Source organism: Acipenser ruthenus, chromosome 26 (assembly GCF_902713425.1).
Source record: "Acipenser ruthenus chromosome 26, fAciRut3.2 maternal haplotype, whole genome shotgun sequence".
NCBI classification, from domain to species: domain Eukaryota; kingdom Metazoa; phylum Chordata; class Actinopteri; order Acipenseriformes; family Acipenseridae; genus Acipenser; species Acipenser ruthenus.
The window spans coordinates 16,459,848-16,481,977 of NC_081214.1; the positions used below are offsets into that span (position 1 = coordinate 16,459,848).

At 39.0% G+C, this 22,130-nt stretch overlaps 1 protein-coding gene across 6 annotated transcripts in view; it reads left to right on the forward strand.

Annotated features, from left to right (window-relative positions):
* Positions 1-22,130, forward strand: part of LOC117963340 (NHS-like protein 2) — a 94,439-nt gene that overhangs the window by 49,603 nt on the left and 22,706 nt on the right. The window contains exon 1 of one of the 6 annotated variants that reach the window (XM_034903065.2): positions 4,076-4,200. The exons of 3 other annotated variants lie outside the window; for them this stretch is intronic. In XM_034903065.2, the coding sequence (XP_034758956.2) occupies positions 4,119-4,200 (82 nt within the window). In that variant the 5' untranslated portion in view covers positions 4,076-4,118. Of the gene's footprint in view, positions 1-4,075; positions 4,201-10,753; positions 10,898-21,832; positions 21,909-22,130 lie in introns of those variants that run through there. 2 more of the 6 variants (XM_059001096.1, XM_059001097.1) reach the window with 2 other exon arrangements.

Here is a 22,130-nt window from a genome sequence, read left to right on the forward strand (position 1 = left end):
CAGACTGGAAACTGTCTAGGTGTGTCACATTTTAGCAGAAAACAGGAGTTGATTTAAACTGTCATTTCTAGAAATAACAACATTATCTTACTGATTATCTCAAACATTAGGAAGTGCTGAATTGGGTGGGTTACTTCTAAAGTGGAACTCCCTTATACAGTAAGTGATCAGTTTTAAAACACAAATATTCAAAATTCTTATGTAAATGTCGTTGGATGATTTAATAAAAAATAACAATTTTGTACGATTGCCAGTGTTTACCTTCGTTTTGTTATATGAATCAAGAGTGCCCTTTTTTACTCAGCACATCTCACAAGCATGGACACCACACATGCTTTTTAGGGAACTACAGAATGGAAAAAATACAGCTCATTTCTGTCTCTCTTTTACTTCTCTAAAAACACATCCCTTATGGCACCACCCAGAGCAGATCACACACCCATAATGTATATTCCAGAAGCAGAGAATTCACACTCGTATTCAGAAAAAGTCCAAACCAGTGGAATGGGTAAAGAAATGCTAGTGAGTGTAAACAGCGAAACACTGCTAGAGCCTGATGTACTGCATGCTGTGCTAGCTTATTGATTACGCATAAAGGTTGTGATATTGGTTCTTTTGAAGTCTTCATTGTCATTAAAGTCAGGACTCAAAAGTATAAAGATTGCTGGAAAATGCTTGGCATCAGCACCAAATGTGCCCCCCTCTTTACAGATCAGCAATACATTTAATGCAATATAGTTGGATGCAAGTTTTAGTATCACTGCATTCTCTTAGTAAGTTGTTGTATTTTAAGCAGGTGAATATGGTAGCAACCAACGTGCTCCTAGATATGGCACAATTGGATTGGCGACCAATTTTTTTGGGCCTAGCAGCCATTGGCTCCTAAAGCTGAGGGAACACAAAGCCACTGTTACAGTGGCTTGAAACTTGGTTGCTGTATCAAACCCCAAGTCTCCCCTGGTGTGCCATGCAGTGGCCTGAAACCTAGTCTCCTGAAAGCAAGTTCCAAGTCATAAAGTGGCTTCGTGTTCCCTCAGTTTAAGGCAAAAAGTTTGTCTGGTGCCCTGCCAATGCAAAAGTACAAATTATGATATCTGGACATCGATAAGGCCCATTTTCTTCATATATGGTACGCAGTTGTATTCTATGGGATATGTTGGTGGTAGCTGTAGTAAAACTAGGCTGACCAAGCAGAACTTATTCCTCTGCTGACCTTCGTAAGGATCAGAACGTGTCATTGGTATGAACAATGGGAAGTGCTACTTTCATTTTGGAGAGAAGTCTCTTGAGTATGAAAGTCTGGAGCACTACCAAAGAGCAGCAAGAGAAGGGTGGGTCCTGGAAGCAGCAGGGCAGGGCAGACAACAGATCCTCCATCCTTTTCCTAATGCAATATCCAGACTTCAGAAATAACAGAAACTGTTAGACTAATTCATTCCTAGAGAAATAAACAAAATGTACAAGTATTTTCATTTCAACCCAGTATGAAAATAAAAGCGCTGTAATTGGTCTTATTCTGATTGACAGTACGTTTCAATGTACACTGTTAGTGCCAGAGTATCTTCATGCATCATGCAAGAATTCTGGACCTGTACCAAAACAGAAGCTCCCAGAAGGTAAAGTGGTTGTAGCTAACAAGACTAGGGATGGGCACGTGTCATTGTTTATTCAAATAATGAAAAGAATGTCTACTCTGTACTGCATTATTTATAAGGTTTGGTTATGCCAGGACCAGGAGGTATGCACTGTATGTAATATTATTATTATTATTTATTTATTTATTTAGCAGACTCCTCTATCCAAGGCAACTTACAGAGACTAGGGTGTGTGAACAATGCATCAGCTGCAGAGTCACTTACAATTACGTCTCACCCGAAAGACAGAGCACAGGGAGGTTAAGTGACTTGCTCAGGATCACACAATGAGTCAGTGGCTGAGGTGGGATTTGAACCGGGGACCTCCTGGTTACAAGCCCGTTTCTTTAACCTCTGGACCACACAGCCTCATAGCAATATGATGTGCTACTTCATTTAAATGTTTATTTATATTTTATAGTTGTCCAAAGAAGACATCATTTATTGATTAATTATGATCTGTACGTTATTATATTGCTTTTAATTGCTGTTTGAAAATTATGCTTAAGTTGGGCTTTTACTGTACTTGTATTACACTGCCTGTTAAAAAAAGAGCTGCTTATTGAAGCATTATATATAGTACTGAGATTTTTTTTTTTTTTTTACATATTACTTCAATTTTGTTACTATGTAAGCATTATTTTTACCCAGTGGCTTGTTGATGTAAAGTATAATACTGTACTCGTTTAGTAAATTTACATGTATTCAGTTATTAAAATATAAACGGAAATACCCGTCCCTAAACAAAAACATTTACAAAATCTTACCATCTATATATAGGCCTAAAATGTGCAGTTATTAACAAAATGTTATAGAAAGCATGTATGGGCAGCAGTGTGGAGTAGTGGTTAGGGCTCTGGACTCTTGACCGGAGGGTTGTGGGTTCAATCCCCGGTGGGGACACTGCTGCTGTACCCTTAAGCAAGGTACTTTACCTACATTGCTCCAGTAAAAACCCAACTGTATGAATGGGTAATTGTATGTAAAAATAATATGATATCTTGTAACAATTGTAAGTCGCCCTGGATAAGGGCGTCTGCTAAGAAATAAATAATAATAATAATGTATTCTGCATTCCAGGATGTCTGTTTCTGCTTTACTTCCTAGGTCATTTCACCCCAGCAGTGTTCTTATTGGCTGCAAGGCATGTCAGTTTAGTTACGGACAGGTAAAAAGTTACTGAAGGGGTGGGGACAGTTTCACTCTCCTGGTAAAAAAAAAAAAAAAAAAAAAAAGTTTACCATTCTTAATAATAGGTAAAAAGATGTAAAAATGAGCGCAAGCAGTAATTCTGAGACTACAAACAATAACATTAACTTGCTCTAAGATATAAAGGGTTAAGGGTCTAAGTGACGTTGGTCATCTGTCTTTCAGAACTCCTGCTCTCCTCTGTCCCTGTTTGTGCTCTGGAGACTTCCAAATTTAAAACTCCACTATAGAAAAGGTCTGACCGGGTGCTTTGCTCATCTGCCTTTGTCTGTCCAAGTATATCACCTGTCAGTCTTCATCTTTCAGCTAGTTATTGTATGTTTTCTAACCATACTGAAAACTGTACATACTGTAAACATTCATTCTTTATCTTCCAAAAGTGTTTACCTTGCTCAGGACTGTGTCTGTGAATGTATAATGAATGTGAATGTGTAATGGCTGAACTGATAATTCTGTATATTCCCCGGTGATAACAGCATGCTGTAGCTACTCTGCATCATTTCCTCATATGCAGTAGTTCGAAGATGGTATCTTTTAAAATACGCAGGGAAGGCACATGCTCACACACTTTTCTTACAGAGCAGTGAGTGGGGTTTGCTTGATTGTTCCTTAATTCCTTATTAATCTCTGATTTGTATACGCAAATCATAGTTAATGCTATTCTAGGACATGTGTGTAAGAAAATGCTATTGTGTGAAATATTCTACTCCGATACTAAATACTGTACGAGTACCAGATATTTGTCAGAACAAAAGTACACTGTAGTATGTTGGTTATTCTATGTGTTTTTTATATAGAGCACACGTGTGTGTGTGTTTATAGTCTTCCATTTCCAAGCTTTTTCAAATGACACAAATGCCCTTGGAAGATTTTCTTCTGTTTTCCCTCTGCACATGCTGTCTGCTAAGAGAACAATGTCAGTTTCGTAAAAGAGCTTTATTGACCATCTTCCTGACTGTCCTTGGTCTACGTGCTGTTGCTGTGCTGGGTGTCTCTCTTCCTCTCTCTCTCTCTATACCAACAACTACAGCATAACCAGCAGCTCTTAGTCCCTCACCTCTATTTCCTTGCAAACAGGCTGCAGTATTGGCTCCTCCTTTCTTGCTCAGTTCCTACGGCTGACAGACCCCATTCCCTTAAGAACAACACATTGATGATAACCCCCCCTTTCAGTGAGAGTCAAGGCCCAGTAGCTCATTGCTGGCAGGAATCCAGGCAGGCAGGCAGTCAGGCAGGCAGGCACACACCGAAGAGCAGGAGCAGAGGGATGAGGTGATGTTTTGGGACAAGAGCCATGGAATGATGGGCAACTCGCAACGCAGGTCAAAAGGGAGGCACAGAAACAAGGGGGCAACAGGTACCTTTCCAACTATTAAAATCTGGAGGAATACAGCAGGTGTAGAGGAGCTATCACCATCTGACTCCTGTCTTGGCAGTTAGCCCTTTAGCCATTTTCTGTATATACACTGTCTTGCCTTATTTTTTTTGAACAGCATGTTCTTATTTTTTTATGCACAGACTGTTGCCTATTGCATTGTGACCTTATTATACTGTTGTGGATGTCTTGTTAATTGAGAAGGGTACTGCATAACCCAAATGTCGTGTTCTTATGCCAAGGTAACCTTTGGGTATTGGGCAGCGGGCATAACAACATTATCGATCACAGTTTTCAAAGACCACTCCATCACAGAAAAACAGATTCATTAGTTACTGTAAATGTCCTTAATGGCTACTGTGATCTTGTCATATTTGGTTGCATAATTTCTGCACCGTAGTTTCTGTGCTTTATAAAGCTGGTAGTCTTGTAACTGCTAGTGCTACCAATATGATTTCTCCAGAAATGTTGCACTTTTCTCTTTCTAGAGCTAACTTTTTTGCCTCATGTTTATAAAGAAGCCAGGCTGATTTTTACATGTGTTTTTGGAACATTTCTCTTCTACGAGAGACTAAATAGCTTGAAATGAAGGTTTGATCGTCAGGTGTGATCTTCATTGCTTAAAGATTGTGTTGCATCGTGGTACAGTGTACAGCATGACTTCAATATCACAAACTTCAACTCAGAAATAAACATTGTAATAGTTATTTCAGAAGCAGTCCCTGTGGTAGAAAAATGACACTAGTTTGTAAGAGAATTATAGAGATTGTATAATATAGGGTAATGTAAATATTCCATGCCATGTTTTTACCTTTTGGAATTTAAAATCCAGGTCGCAAGTGAATCTGACAATCTCGAATGAGACCCAAATTGACATTCGTCTACACCACAAAACCACATCAATTCCACTCATTTGTGCTGTACATCACATGGCTACATGATTCTGTTTCACACAACCGCCACTGTTGTTGAAACAGAAAACAGCAACTTTGCGCTGAGAGGGACAGTACCCCCCAATGGGGATGGCTTTCCTAAACCAGCGCCTTAATAATGCATGAAGTACAACTCTTACTCTGCCATGTTTCTGTGCTCTGAAACATCATTATCTGTGTTAAACAACATTTTACAAAGATTTGTTCCAAGGATGTGACAGGAGCCGTGGAAATGAATGAAACTTACAGTAGATCTGATTAATTATTCAAATCTATCAGTTTTGAGGCTTAGATCTTTGGGGGGGGATATAAAATCCTCCTGATTGACGTTTATCCAGAGAACAGGTACCGCACAGGTCAGCTCAGTGCTGTGTAGCTTAATTTAATTGTGTAGCTGGGTGTTTGTGTAAGTCAATTTATGTTTAGTGGTTTATTTAGTGGTTTGGGGCCATAAGAGACACAAATAAAACATACAGAAAAGAAACAAACCACTATTTCTTTACATTAATAATCATAAGAAATAAATAAGAATGACCGCTATTTATCATTTATAAATCTGGAAGCATACTGAAGGCAATAAGGCTGCAATCCTACAGGGTTGCACAGTAAGCACATGTGAGTGGTGCAGGAATGAATCGGTGTCCACAACAGAGAGTGTATTTATAAGGTGTCCAATTTATTCGAATAAATGATCACCTCTACCATCAATGGTATAAGGGATTTTAAAGATGATGGGGTGGTAGTGCAGATGATGGGGTGGTAGTGCAGATGATGGGGTGGCAGTGGAAGTGACCGGGTGGCAGTGCAGGTGATCGGGTGGTAGTGCAGGTGATCGGGTGGTAGTGCAGATGATGGGGTGGTAGTGCAGATGATGGTAGTGCAGGTGATCGGGTGGTAGTGCAGATGATGGTAGTGCAGGTGATCGGGTGGTAGTGCAGATGATGGTAGTGCAGATGATGGTAGTGCAGGTGATCGGGTGGTAGTGCAGATGATGGTAGTGCAGGTGATCGGGTGGTAGTGCAGATGATGGTAGTGCAGGTGATCGGGTGGTAGTGCAGATGATGGTAGTGCAGATGATGGTAGTGCAGGTGATCGGGTGGTAGTGCAGATGATGGTAGTGCAGGTGATCGGGTGGTAGTGCAGATGATGGTAGTGCAGGTGATCGGGTGGTAGTGCAGATGATGGTAGTGCAGATGATGGTAGTGCAGGTGATCGGGTGGTAGTGCAGATGATGAGGTGGTAGTGCAGGTGATCAGCTGGAATTTTAGGATTCTAGGAATAATAATACAAAAAAAAATGTATGAACATAATTTAGATCTTTAATTTAACATCATGTAATCAAAGAAACTCAAAGTGACACTGAAAGCCATAATAGTAGTACCGCATTTCACATCTTTTGTGAATGTTGCCTTGTAAACTGAGTGCCCAGTTTCTAATATATTTTTCAACGCGGTAGAGTTTATCGGCCAAAAACTAAAATCGTTTCCAAACAATGTGCAGTCGTCATCTGAAATGGTTTATGCGATACTAGTAATTGAAATGGTGGCTGCTATGGATTTATAAAAAACATACGGTATACTCCCCATATAAAAGATTACCACACTAAATTTGCACAGTGATTTTCCAATGCTTTTCCCATGGTTATACTACAATTTACTATAGTTTACCATTGTTTGCCTTGTTTTTTAATATGCTTTACCATACCTCCCTGGGCTGTACAATGCTAACCTATGCTTTACCATGCTTTCACTATGTTGTATTAATCTCTGTTATGTTTTTACTAATGGGAAACCTTTATAAGGGTCATGGGGATGCTTGATAAGGAATGTGCCAGTGAACAGGACTAAATAACAATAACAGATTAAACTGTGGAAGCACCACAGGTTCATTTAATTAGTCCATTTTCTTCTTGTGAATTGTCAGGTCTGTTTTAATAGGCAACTCTTTAGAGCCATGCTGTCAAACGTTTAAGTACTTCATTTAGGTAACATTTGAATCCTCTCAAAATGAGGAATTAGGTATTTTTTCGAGTTGAGTAAAGAGGCTTTACTCCACCTCCTCACCCAATTCACTCCAGCTAATCAATATAACAGGGCCTACACGCAAACCACACTTCACATGCATGGGAAACATTTGGTGTAAAAGTGCCATTTTGAAGTGCATGTGTTAATTATAAAATTGGTCCATGACCCAGTGAAAAGTGAGGCGACTACAAATGAAGCATACTTTTAAATGGAACCACCGGTGAGTGGCTCATAACTCCAGCTGAACGGTGTAATGGTTAGTGCTGTGGAGTTGACAGTAAGTGAGTCATCTGGGGAATGTAAATCTGACATGGTCAGAAGAAGTAGCCCGTACTCCACCAGGGAATAATCTCCACTGAGAGCAACTAACTAAAGCACTTTGAATGGAAGAGGGAAAGATAGATGGAACAAACTAACAAGAACTGCTACAAGTCAGTACATGCATTTTTAACATCTGTGGTTTTATACAAGAGTTATTGAAGCCTGGGGTTCCTACTATGCTAATTATGCAGAGCAGCAGAATAATGATTTGTTTGAGCTTTGTCGTTCTTTGGTAAATCAGTGCCCTATTTAACCCTGAAGAGGTACTGGAACTTATACTGGACTGACCTTTCAAAGTGTGTCAGACTAAGAGAGAACGGTAGAGTACATGGTATTGTTGGTCAACACGGGTAACGATTATTGGCCTTCTAATTACAAGTTTACATTACAGCTGTTAAATGCTGATATGAAAGCTGCATAAGACCATAGTTACAAATGAGAGGAGGCCATTTGGCCATCAATGCCAGTCCGGTTCCTATAGAACTTTCTCTAGCTGTCTCTTAATGGGATCCCAATGACCCAGCAGCAACATGGTGTAAAACAGTGTATCATATCCTCAGTACTTTGTTAGTTTCCACTCAGTTTCTCTGTCTCTGTGCTGCACTTGAAATATTTAGAATTTAATTTGAGAATTTCAATCAAGCTTGTTCTAGATTACTTACTCTAGATTCAATTATTTCTTTGTAAGATACATTTTTGCCCTGGGATTAGTCTGGTTGTTCAAAGTGTCATTTTTATAATATATGGCAGTGACAGTGAGCAATTCCTCTGCAAGACTGATTATGAGAGGGGAGGTCAGCTGTACAGCCATGGTAGCTGTATTTCAGAAGCATTGATATAGGGAATAAAATAATAATAGTACATTGAACTTTCATTTTGAAACTCTGATGGCTGGTTTTACACACCCCGATTTTATCACAAATCTGTTATTTTATGTAAAGTAGACTAGTGCTAATCAGTTCTGTTGATTTTAAACTGTTCCTTTTAATGCGTAACAAAGCTGTAATCTTGCTACTGCTTTGTTAAACTGCAGTTATGTTTTTTTTTCCAGTCAGCTAGTATCATGGTAGTGACATTGTTAAATTGTTTTTTATTTTAGAGGCTCACCAAAATAATATTCTAAAACTCTGTAACGTGATGTAATGTTACACCACGTTATTAGGGTTGACCCAAGTATTTTAAAATTGATGAGTATTGGACTGCAGGGTAAGTTTCCCTGTTTAAAACATGAGGGAGAGAGCCATGCAGGCTGTAAAATAGCTGTTCACGAATGGAACTATATTTACAGGGGTGTTATTAAGTTTAGGGAAGTATGTAATGTTTTTCTGAACTAAATGTTACCATTTTTACAGCAGACTTTAGTAAAATAACGAGTGCCTTTGGGCTAAACTGTTTTGTTCACCTCCTCACTAAAGGAAATCAGGGAGTTCACGTGATTCCTGAAGGAACTAATCCTGAATGAATTACTTGGGGAATGAAACTCAACAATAATCCTATACTGAAAATCATTATTGCTTGTCCCTTACTTACTAAATAAACATGCACTACCGGGTTCTGGTGTGGATTTTCCCCCCAGTGTATGTTACTGAACCGTGGCTAAAGTTGTGACAGGTTAGTAAGGTAGTTAATAGCATAGTTATTAAGATGCTCAGTAAATATGTAATAATTGAAAAGCGAACAGGACTTCAGTGCTTTGTTGGTTCCATGTTCTTCTATGCAATAGCCAGAAAGATGCCTGGAACCAGCATACTTACTTCTTCACTAAAAACATCGGGTTCAGGATGCTTGGTTTCTGATACTTGTACACATGCATAGATCAAATGGAGTTTAATATATGCAGTATTCAGTGTGTCAGTAAACTGTTGTTACTGCACTTCTAGTCCTCGATTAGTTACTATTGTGAAGTCAAGGAGGACTGATTACGCGTTGACGACTGAGAAATGAATAACCAGTTGTGACTTATTTAAAAGGGAATTGTGTGTGAAAACGTATTCGTCTGTTTAAGGGGAGTCTGGGTTCACAGATAAAAACCTTAAAATACAAAAATAAATGTAAGTCTGCAAAGGGAAGGACCTAAGTTGTGTTCACAGTGCACCTTAAACCATGCAGAAGCTTCGACATGTTCTGGACTAGATGCTAGAGTGCAATCTCCTCACTGAGCCACCATCACAGCTTTCTACAGCTGTCTTCCATCCAAGCACTGACCAGACCTCATTTCATTGCGATGAGATCAGAACCCAAGATGGAATGGCAACAGAGTAGCTCAACCCTGTTGGCTTAGCAATGACCTCATAAGTGTTTCATTCCATTGATCGCATTGGAGAGGTGGATGCTGCCAAAGCAATAAAGCCAAGGCAAGGCCATGGCTGTATCTCTCAATGACCTGTGCTGTGAAGCAGTGAGAGCACACAGGAAGGAAAGACTGGCATTGTATTTTATATACAGTGGAACCAAACATTATTCGGACCCTTGGCTATTTATTCTCATTAAGTATTTTATTTTCTTAAACTGTACAAATAATTTAATTTGTTGAATTGGTGCTTGTTGGTGAGGGATAATGGCACTGGCTATAGTCAGGCACCTTGCCCTTATAAAAGTTGATCACTGTAATGTTGCAGTTTTCCCATGGTAATGCATTTACCAGAGTTTACCATGATTTGCCATTATTTAATATGCTTTACCATACCTTTATAGACTTTACATTGCTTACCTGTGCATTACCATGCTTTCATTATGCATTATTTATTACAGTTTGCTATGTTTTTACTGAGGTAAGGGTGCTGCCAGGCACCGCAGTCCTGACCTGAACATCTCAAGCAGAGATTGATTAATTTCATAATACTTGAGTTGGAATCAAACCCAGGCCTGGTGAAAGGCACGAGAGTCTACTAAACTAGCCCACTGCACCACCTAGCCCCCCCCCCCAGTACAGTAAACCTTAGATGTACATTGTTTTGTTTTGTTTTGTTTTTCAACAAAACCCCAAATCATGATTTCCCTGTCTTGGCTCACAGAACTACATTATTAAAAAAAAAAGTAGTTCTCCCCAGCAAAGCAGGAAAAAACATTAATACTGGGAAGGAAAGGGGGACAGAGCCCTGACAATGGGCAGAGGGGAGCTTACTAAAACATTCAGTTCCTGCTCGTTTCCTCTCTTTCTCCCTGGACCAGACTGAAGGAAGTTCAGCCCCCCTCCACACACACACACACACACACACACACACACACGCACACACACCACCTCCTTGACAGCCTGTACTGTGTGGGACCATACTCCCACTCTGACAGTTTCGCTCTCTCTGCTAGTCCCTTGTGTGCTTTCTGGATGCTACTTTGGGAGCTTTGCTCACCACAAAGACATGGAGAAATCTGAGTATTTAACTCTTTCCAGGAGTAAAGGAGGTAAGTGGGCATGTTGATAGGAAAGCTACGAAAATTGAAACACGTCTAAATCTAGCCTGTTCTGGGAGGGGTCTGCTCCCTGAACTGACAGGACAGAACTGTGTGTTGAATTGGTAAGAGGGTCAATAGAGGGTCATTAGAGCATTGGTATCAATTTATTTTACAGACTTTTTAGCTAGGAAAAAAAAAAATCTCGGTACCAGTAGATTATAAGTTCTCCCAGTAAACAGAGTGAATAAGGATAAGTTTTCGTTGTATGTTGGCATTTGGTTACATTTATTACAGGAATTCGCACCTGATAAAAAAGGTTATTGGGCCTTAAATCTGAAAGTGTATCCAGAGTTCACTGGCTGTGGAGCTGACGTGTTAAATATCCTGTCAGGTTTGGTGCATCTAGAGTATATTCAGGTATTTTATCCTATAGAGGTTACCAGCCTGTTTCTGTAACTGGATACAGATACAAAGGGAGAAAATGATCCTACCTGGTGATTCATACAAGGAATCTTTGAGCGAGGCTTTTAATGAATAAATCCTATCAGAAGGCTTGTTAATAGCCCTCACACCGTAAAGAGGCTGTGCGTATTGGAAACTTCTCTGCAAACTTCAGTTGTTACAAGGAACAAGAAAACAGCGACTGTATGGATTTTACTTCAAGGATTACTACTTGTTTGTTGATAACCACCTGCCTATAAAGGAAGAGGATACAGTACTTTCTGTTATTAACCATTATTTTTGCTTCTATTAAAAACACATAAAAGACTATTCTTAGACTGAGTCATATTTAGGTTTTGTATATTTTAACATATACTGTGTCCAAGCTTGTATATTTGTGATTGAAATCGAAGGCAATCACACCTGAATTGGGACTTGGATACATGCCCTTTCCTTTCCTAATTAAGTTAGCTGTATTTTTAGCAATTATTTCAAGAAAGGTATTCAGGGCCAGATACTTTATTACTGAAAAAAACTGTACTTTCATAAAATTCACACTGCCTTACACACTGGGCCTCCTATTAATGTCTTGGCATTTATTGCTGAACACATTTCATTTAAAGTATTCCTCAAAATGTAATTTGTTTCCTTTTAAGTTTGTGAAGTGGTTAAGTTGGCCAGTTAAGGGCTCAGAATTGACCTGTGTATCTGTGCAGTTACAGCTAGTAAGACTCATGCCAACAGGAAGGTATGTGTGGGGTTGTTTTTTTTTTTTGTTGAACCCTGTCAGAGCTTTTATTTACACATGAGAAATACCAGCAATGACCAGCCCTGGCTTTTAGCAGGCCAGTAAGTATTTGCAGCTGGTCATACTGCTTCAAGAGATGGCATTCTGGGAAATTCAGTATACTGACGTTCCTATCTTCCACTGTAAGATTGTACTGTAAATTGACTGCGGTTTACAGTGGAATGTACTTTTATCTTGTTGCTGTAAACCTGTCTGATTGTATAAGGCAGGTTGTAACCACTTCTCAAGAGTCTAATAAATGTGTGTTTATAACTTTTGGGGTACAAGAATTTCCTTGGGAGGTGACCCTATTTGTATTATCATGCATTTGTTATAGTTTTTTTCAGTCTAATAAAAGGCAATACTGTTTTGACAGTGTTGTGTATTACCTTATTGTAATACTAATTACAGTACTCATGATGATTACTTAGTTTTGTTCACGGAAAAACACCCATTTGACTTAAAAATGAAATACATTTTCATTGATAAAGAACACATTTCTGGTTTATAATATTTATAGACATTACTGAAGTAATATGTCATGGGGTAACCTCAGCATTAACAGGTGTAACAAGATTAAACAACAACTTAAATTATTTTAGGGGGCACAAATCTAACTACATCCAGAGAAACCTGGAAATCAGAGCCCATGCTGTCAGTATAGTGTGGTTGGTGCCATGGTCGCTTCCTTATCATAGCTTTTTTATTGAAGCAATAATTGTATCAAGTAATAATGCAACCATACCTGCAATCTGCCTTTGTGTTGACATGGACCAGCAGTCTGGCAGTGTTGTCAATTAGCAGTTGTCCCATGGTTGGATATTATGTTCCTCAGACCTTTTTTTTTTTACTATTGCTCTGATTACAGCTTCATTGCTGGACCTGGGATTCCGTAGGGCCATTTCTCTGTGTTTGGGGGCTTTTCTCCATAACTCGAGTACCATTACCATAGGTTCTGCTTAAGTTTAATTTATCAGTGGACTAGAGTGCTTCCTGGTTACATAATAAAGAACTGAACTGAGTTGAATTGAATTGAATTGAATTGAATTGAATTGGTGTACCTCAACTGCTTGCTCGGATACTGAAAGCCAAGCCAGATAATTTGAGATTTATATTCAAAATATATTTTATACTTACTTAACAGCTGTAACAGCATTTGACTGGAAAATAGTAAAGGCAAATGCCCAGTTCATTACATACCATTATTCTGTTAAATAACTCATGATAGAGTGACAGGCATCATAGTACAAGAGATCAAATTATTGCTGGCTATAAATGTAACATCTTACAGCAAACTAGACTGTGTACCTTTAAGCAGTGGTGTTATTGTGTTAGATCAGTAAGTGTTGTAGAGAGCAGATACCACCCCCCCCCCCCCCCCTCCCCTCTTTGTCTCTCACAGGTGACTGTTCTCTTTGCCACTGCATCTGCACGCATGGCAAGTGGCAAGAATCCCATTTCACAAACCAACTTCCACTGACTTTTTCTCTATCTACAGATTGCATCATTGTTGAATGAGTCACTGATGATATTAAGCAGCACAGGACAGATTTATTAATGCTATCTATTATATGACAGGAAAGGGTTTAAGTAGTCTTTTCCACAGTGTTTAATTTGGACAATGCAGTGTGGAAGTAATTGTGAGGAATGGACTGATTACAATATGCAAAGCCTCAGGAGATTTGTCAGCCTAACATTTTCTTTCACTTTTTATTTCTACATTTTCTTTCTGTATATGATGATTGGCAACATTTTTGTGTTTCCATAACATTTTTGTGCATACTGGTGCTTAATTTGCACAGAAAGAGGTGCCGGGGCACAAGCAATGACAATAATACCGTTCTTAAGAACCGCACATTCAAAATCATAATGTGTTTATGTGAAAGAGTACTGTACTAGTGTTAGATGTTTACAATCATGTATTCCACATCATATACAAAGTAGTAATATGCGCAGAAAAAGAAATTAAAAGCCACCGCAGGAACAAAAAAATGAAAGAAAAATAAACCAGTAAATTCGGAGACTTGGTTTTTATTTTTTTAGTCTCTGGATGTATTCTCCAGCTACAGACCCGTCCACCTTTGCTCGTCTTTGCCTGTGTTGAGACGCATCTCCTCAGTTCTAGCACCTCCCTCACTTCCTGCCCTCCCGTACCTTTCCACCCTCGCGTCCCTGTCTCTATTATCCACAACCATTCTCTGTTCAGTTTGAGTAACTACAGTAGGTATGAAATATTATACTAATAAGTAATAACAACCAGCTTTGGTAAACATTGCAGTAATAACTGTCCAATGAATCAATAATGTAGTAAAAATACTGCAGTTAACTGTATGGCTACTTTGTTTTTTTCCCCACTTGTTAGCCTGTCAAGCACTGGTGCATACTGTGATATAGTACATGGTGATGGTTTCCCCTAAGCCTGGAGTCAATTTGTTTTGATTAGTAGTGATTTTACAGTATGTAACTACGGTATGTAAATATACAGCTCTGTTGTATATTTATAATATTCATTTCCAATGCCCGTGCAAATAGTATGTAGTTTCATATTTGTATTAATTCATTGGGTGTCAAAGGTCATGAGTTGTACTACACTTGCTTTTGACACTTTTATAAATTAATACTAAAATTGCCAGTTGCAGTTACTGCAATGTAAAATATGAAATGCAGTATAAATCACTTATTTAATGTTTTTGATCATATGGCTCTATTGATCTTGTAAATGGTTGTGTTTAATAAAAGCCTATACATAGTGTAAGACCTTAATATACAATGAAAATCTACTAGTGTAGACTTTTTCAAAAATTGATAAACTTTGGAATGCCTTGTAGTATTTTACTGTGTCAGAAGGGGTACCACTCCATAGTGTGGGGGGCTGCGTGATTTAGCTAGCTCTCAACAGAGGGGTTAGGTTGTCACACCTGGTTGGTGTAGGAATACGTAATCCGTCTTGGGAGCGCACTGTCACATTAATAATTGGGAGGTTTCCCCTGCTAAATGAGTCCCTGTTTACGTTCTGTTATTGGGTTGTGTTGTTACTCTGAGCATGGTGACTGATAGAGGGGTGGCGTGTGTGATTGGGTTGGGATCACATACAACAGTAGAGTTAGAAGGGTAGGTGGTGTTCCATAAATCGGACGGAGCAGAGAAGGGAGAGCAAAGCAGTACAGGCTTGAAGAGAGCTGTCGTTCATTTCTGGACTGTTGCGCCCAATCTGGCTTTCAGTGAGGTAAAGCTAGACGCTCTGTCCTGCCTGTGTTCAATTAACCCAGAAAAACTTAAGCATCCTTTTAACACCTGACACCCCAATGCCACATGCAGGTCAGGATAAAAATATGTATGTCCATAAATGTGATGATCCTGATTGGCTACTTGTATGATGCATAAGAAGATCAAATGAGTTAATGACAGTCAATTTTGTTAAAAGAACAACAATGGAGTGAGTTAGGGAGTATTCATACCAACTGTAAAACACACTTGTTCTATAAAACCACTTGGTGAACTACAGTGAGCTATGTTTTGCTTTTGGTCTTGTATCACAATACAAAGGCATCACAATACATACCTCTCTTATGGTATGATATCCTGTATCATGAAAACAAGGTTTCACTATTCACATGTTCAAATACAGTTAATCCTATCATTCTAGTAAGGCTTCCAGATATTCAAAATAATTGTGAACAAGCAGATAATTTTATTGAGTTTGCAATAAATGCATGACACATTCCCAGATATTGACTTAAACAGCCACCTTCTAAATGATGATCATTACTGGAGCAAAGAAAACTACTGTTCAGCTGCATGTGCAGTGTGTGAGTCTGAGTGAGATGACATCACTGCAGCCGCTTCCTCTGGGAACTGGACTGTGCTACAGGAGACGGTGCTGGAAATCCAAGCGCAACATTGAAAGGAAACCTCATTATGCAGTAATGAGGTCCCTTCTGTGGGAACAAGCTGACAAGGTGCTGATGACATTTCATTTGAAAACATCTTTAATTACGCTGCCGTAACCCTAGCTGTTTTAATTAATTGAATAAGATTAATTGATCAGAATAAATCCTTTTAGATTGAAATCTTGTTTAACCCATTTTATCCTGGTGATACAGTGTAGCAGTGTGTCAATTAAAAAAAGGATTGGACTAGCATGCAGATTATGACAGCACAAACTGGGAGTCGTGTGATGTCAAGCTGTGCTTGATTTGCGTTTGACATCTCTTTACTACTGTAGGGGAGCTACAGTCCTAGGAATCAGGTTTTTAAACATCTGCGTTTGGGGAGCATGTATTAGTTTGCCAATCTGCCGCTGCAGGCCAGGTTTAATCATGGGTATCATAGAAGAAAACTGAACTCTTTCATGCCACTTAAAGCTTTGTATCTCAGAAACAATTTGAGCTAGTGCCTTCATATTTCCAGGACATTGACTTCTGTCTTGTTGAGGTCATGTGACTTTTGGAGTTCCATTTTGCATAGACAGGTACTGTGCTGTTATTTTGTGATTTATGAGGACCCTCTGAATGTTAAGTGTGTTAACATGTAAATGAATGTGTCTCACTCCTGAATGCGTGAACTTGACATCTCTGAATCAACTGGCATTGTGGTGTTACGTGGATATGCATGATTAAATATTATGTTGAGTAGTGCTGTTCATGTAGGGTAGGAGTAAAACCCAAGATATTTAAGTATCAAATGAAGGCATATTAAAACCTACTTACTTTGAAGCCTTGAATATCTAGGGAAAACCTAGTAACGAATGCCCTAAAAAGTGTCTGGTCTATTAAAACTTTATACGGAGCCACTGAGATGCAATATAGGCCTGTCTACAACAGCTAACATGTTCTAGCAAAATAACCAAAATAGTGTACAGTAGTGATGTGCAGTATTACTATTATGGTAAAATGTGTGAAAAATATAGAACTTAAAAATCCAAATCATAGCTAACATAGTCAATGATCTCCTTGTAAAGAGAATGACAGTGGCATTATTTGGAATGTTGTCTATCTAACTACTACGGACTGCAAATGCGCTTTGATCCTGGTATCCAGGTGATATATGATGCTATTTCTTGTTGGTAGGACAATGAACAGTGGTGTATGGAAGCACAGGCATCCTCCCGGTACCTCCTCTGTGTAAACAGTGATTCGATTGCAGAGGCTGAGGAGAGCCACAATTGGCTGTGGATAGAAACTCCCCCATTGCTGTCATCTTTGTTAAGAATGTGCTTTCTAACTGATAGTAAACACAGATGGTGAAATGTGAAATCCTCTGCAACAAAAACACTGTTGTAATAAACACCTCTGCTCATTGGACTTGCTTCTTCATATCAGTTCAGCAGACAAACACCCCAGTATTTAGTAGAACATGATTTTATTGAACAGATGTGTAAATACAATGGACAATGGAAGACGTTGAAATGACCACAGTGTGTTGATACAATATTTGGCTTCTTGGCCCCAGAGCTCAGTGAGACAATAGTCCAATAGATATTTCAGGGCAAACACAGAGCATTTATACCTTGAGGAAAGTGACATATTGCTGGGGCTGTCTTTCCTTCCAAACTATGCTTAACAAGCACCATTTCTCAAAATGGCTATGAGACTGGATGAGGGTTTTATTACGCATTATAGGTTTATTAGGTAATTTGTGTGTGTTCCTCTATCTAAAACAAAAAGGCTCTGGTGAGTATTCATCCTGACAGGTAGAGAAACACAGCCAGAGAGTTGACACAAGACAGAAGTCTACTGCGTCTCATGCAAAAGTGACGTGAGAGAAGAATTGGACCTTGTGTCACAGGTCCAGTGTAATATACAGAAATCAGATTTGGTGAGTTACTATAAAAGGCTTTAAATAAAATGAAACTAATTGTGCTTTAAACCTATCTGAAGTGTGCTGTATAAACAGAAAGTTTTAAAGAATGATCATTTGAGACTGAGGTCTGCAGTGTAGCTAACCCCAGGGGTTGTGAAGGTAGAAGTGTAGTGTAGGGATTGGTATGTGACTGACACCTGCAGCGGAGATGAAGTGATGTGATACCAGAGGAGGCTTTGCTGCTCTGTGCTCTGCTCCTGCCAATGTGTCAGTAGGCTCTGTCTCAACCTCCTGCGTTGCCTATGAAACCCCTGTGCCCGCCGGATACTTACAGTACCCACAGTTTAGTTGGGTGTGTTATTTGGTTATATGCTGTGCGGCCTGATTATAAAACTTGGGATGAAATTCATCTAAATTTGATTGGTATGAATGAGGATGTGATATTGTCAGTATTTTGTTTTCTTTCACCACTGTATACTCTGGCTAGGACATTGTATCAGAAATTATAGTAAACAGGATTCACTAAAGTGAGTATTCCCCATTAGTACCATATTAACTTAGTACTAAACGAAAAACTCAAATCTCAGGGCTATTGCAATTGACCCTATAAGGCCAGGAGCTCCAAGTCTTGTTCTGCCAGTGATTTATTTTTCTCCTTCCAGATATGTATCTTCCAGTGGAAATTACAGATCCCAGTTGTGAACGTAAAGCCAAGAACTACAGGAACAGTAACAATGAGTCATTGAGTGCTCTGCTGAAAAATAAACTTACTTACAATACTCTCCCTCCTAATACACTTATCTGGGAAATAAAACAGCAGACACTTAAATAAATAGTGGGCAACAGGGGCATACAAAGTAACTGATCTGTCTGAATGATATTGCCACAAACCCACACTCAATTGAATCATCGACCTCTCCAGGAGGATACTGTGGGCAGACTGTAACAATGACCGCTGGTAATCATATCTTCAAACGGAGAAATAAAAACCCTGAAAATTGCATTACTACAGGTTGTAGTGTACTGGAAGAGAATTGAACAGGGTCTGTGTTCGCCCTGCATAGTGTATCTCTGGAAGGACGCACTGGTTTGTGTTCCACTGGCCTGAGACTGATAAGCTTGACGGGGCAAGGCAAGCAGCAGAGGGCTGAGATGTGAAAGGTTACATTGACTACAGAGCCAGAGATAGCAGCAGCCATCTGGAGAACCTCATTAGGAGAACTCGCTGTCAATACATTTTCTGCCTGCCGCAGTGTGTGTGGATGTCGATGTGTTTGTGCGTATGACATTTACAGCGGCAGTAATTATTGAGTTTTGGGTAAATGGTTGATGGTGTGTATGTGTTTATTTTTTTATTGGGAGACTCATTTCAAAGGCTATGGAGTAAATTAGTGCAGGCATATTGAGAGGCTCCTCACAATTGCATTTGTGTAAAATCGAGAGTTTATTGGTTTATCAGCAAATTCAATCTGAAATGTCTATAGAAGGCTAGCAGTGTATGATAAAGCTTTGGTCAATATTAGTGCAAAATCATCATAGTGTGACTGACAGACACATTGACAGACATGAGCAGTGCATAAGGATCTCAATTTCTGAAAAGAAAAAGTTAAACTTTATCATGAAAAAGAGAGATTACCCAATATAAGTTGCAAACTATTGATTCTTTGTGTCCAGTTATTACTGTGATTTAACTCATAACCTGGTCATTTTAAAAGTCAGTGTATATGGGTGAATGGTTAAATACGGAGAGAAAAAGTAGAAGTGGACCTTGTTATTATCATACAATATACAGACTACAAAGATGCGTATTCTAGTAAACAAAGGGTGTGTTTGGGAAAACTGTAAGAGGGAGGAACAAATGGGTTGTTTTCTTCAGCAAGATTGATGCTAACTGCAGAATGTAAAATAATATCTTCACTATGCCTTACAAATTGATTACAAAGATCTGGCATATCTAATCAAGCATGATGTAATGAAACAGATGACATGGATTGTTTTTTCTTCCCTTTATGGGCTGGCTACTGCCGTTTCCTTGGCATATACAGTATACTGACTTTAGAGTCTGATTTTAGAGAGTCTGAGGTTCTGTGCACACAGAGGTTTATAGCACAATCATATGTTTCCAAAGTAAAATATATTCCAATATAAATACAGCGTCCTGGGAAATGTGTTGAACCACTATCAAATAATTTACCACCTTTAGCGTGGATGGCACTGGAAAGACATCAGGATATTCCCTCTACAAGATTACAGACTGCCTGGAGAGTAGTTTGTCTCAATTTTTTGTTGTAGCTCTATGCAGTATGTTCAATCATTCACCAGAAGCAAAATAAACCGGCTGCCAGATTCCTATGCAGTGCAACAGATATTGCATCAATGGCAAACGTTTGCTGTATTTATTTTTCAGTGATTAAAAAAATATGCATATTTACACTTCTAACAGAAATGGGAATTTTCACAGAAATCGTGAAGTCTGTCATAACCGTGAACAAAATACAAATAGACATTAGATAGATTGGATAAAGGGGCATTCAGTACAGAAAATAGGAGGCACTTTTTTACACAGAGAATTGTGAGAGTCTGGAACCAATTCCCCAGTAATGTTGTTGAAGCTGACACCCTGGGATCCTTCAAGAAGCTGCTTGATGAGATTCTGGGATCAATAAGCTACTAACAACCAAACGAGCAAGATGGGGCGACTGGCCTCCTCTCGTTTGTAAACTTTCTTATGTTCTTATGTGTGTGTTTTTCACATATGAAAATATGAGACCTACAAAATGATGGCAATATTTATTAGATAAGATTTACTGGAATTATTTTGTTAGCATGATGCACTTTAATTAATACAGTGGTTTTGTAATGTGGATGGCTTCAGTCTTTTCACTTAAGGGAAAGACGACTGCACTAACCTCCAGCTTGACAATATTGCACGCCAGGCTTCTGGGAGCTTATTCTATTACAATGCCCATATTCTCCAGGGCAAGGGTCTGAGCAGCTCCTATTGGGATTTCTTTTTTGTAACTACATAAGATTATCTTGAAATCAAGAAAGGCAGATCGTCTTTTCCACAATTTTTGTTATTTACAATTTAAGGATTGGTAAAATGATATGCATACTGTGTACAGTATGTAGTAAAACTAACTTCTAGTAATTATTTAGTATTACTGTAAGTGCTGACTTTAATTTAATTAATTTGAACTCGGACAGATTTGATTTTATCAATTAAATATCCTACCTGTTGTCAGACAACCCTGGATTTCTCATCTGCTCCTGTAAGCTAAGCACGTTCTGGGTTAGTTTATACTTAAATGGGAGATTTAATGGAAGGTTCTTTAGAAAGTCGTATTGGGCCATAAGTAAGGTATGGGAAACTACCATTGATTTGCATAACAAGCCAGGAAGAACAATGCAGTTGGAACTCTTTGTAAAGATGCTGTTTTGACTGATTCCCTCAATTATGCAAAACAGCAAGTGTTGCGAGTGACTAGTGGGTTCAGTTCAAAGCGTAGTAGCAGCTGAATTTCACCACAGTATGCACTGCTGTGTGTGGCTCTATTAGTTAATAAACTCTCCATTTCAGTTAACTACCAGTTCCACTGTTAGGGTTAGGATCAGATAAATACCTGTATATTGAATCCGGGCTTAAGAATGGGAGAGAGATCTCTCCAAGGCATTGATAAGCCTTAAGGAAAGCTGCTTTTGTAGCTGTTGCTCTCAAGTGACTAAGTAGAGAGTTAAACTGGAAGCTTCATTCTGAATGAACAGCAGCTCTTACTAAACACGCTGCTCACAAACCTTGGGAAACCCTGCTGGCTTCCTGTTCAACGCCTTGCTTACTTCCTTTTTGAGAGCGTGATGGGTTTTGTTGTTACATGCAAACGAGATTAGGGTTTACCACAGTATAACCATGATGACAAGGCAACACAGCTAGGCATTGCCTGGGGAGCAGTAAACAGCACACTGAGGAGAGCATCATCAGGACAGGACTTTGTAAGTATTGTATCTTCTCAGCTAAAATGCTTTACATTGCTTAAGACTAACATTTGTATACATGTATGTAAACTTATCATCCAAAAAGACACCAGAAAGACACTTTGATTTGAATGTATCTTATAACTATGGTCAATAGAGTATCGTGTCAGCATCTGCAGCTGGCAGTCTGCAAGGTGTTTTAATAGTTCAGGAGAGATGTGAGACCATTCCCTTCCTGTG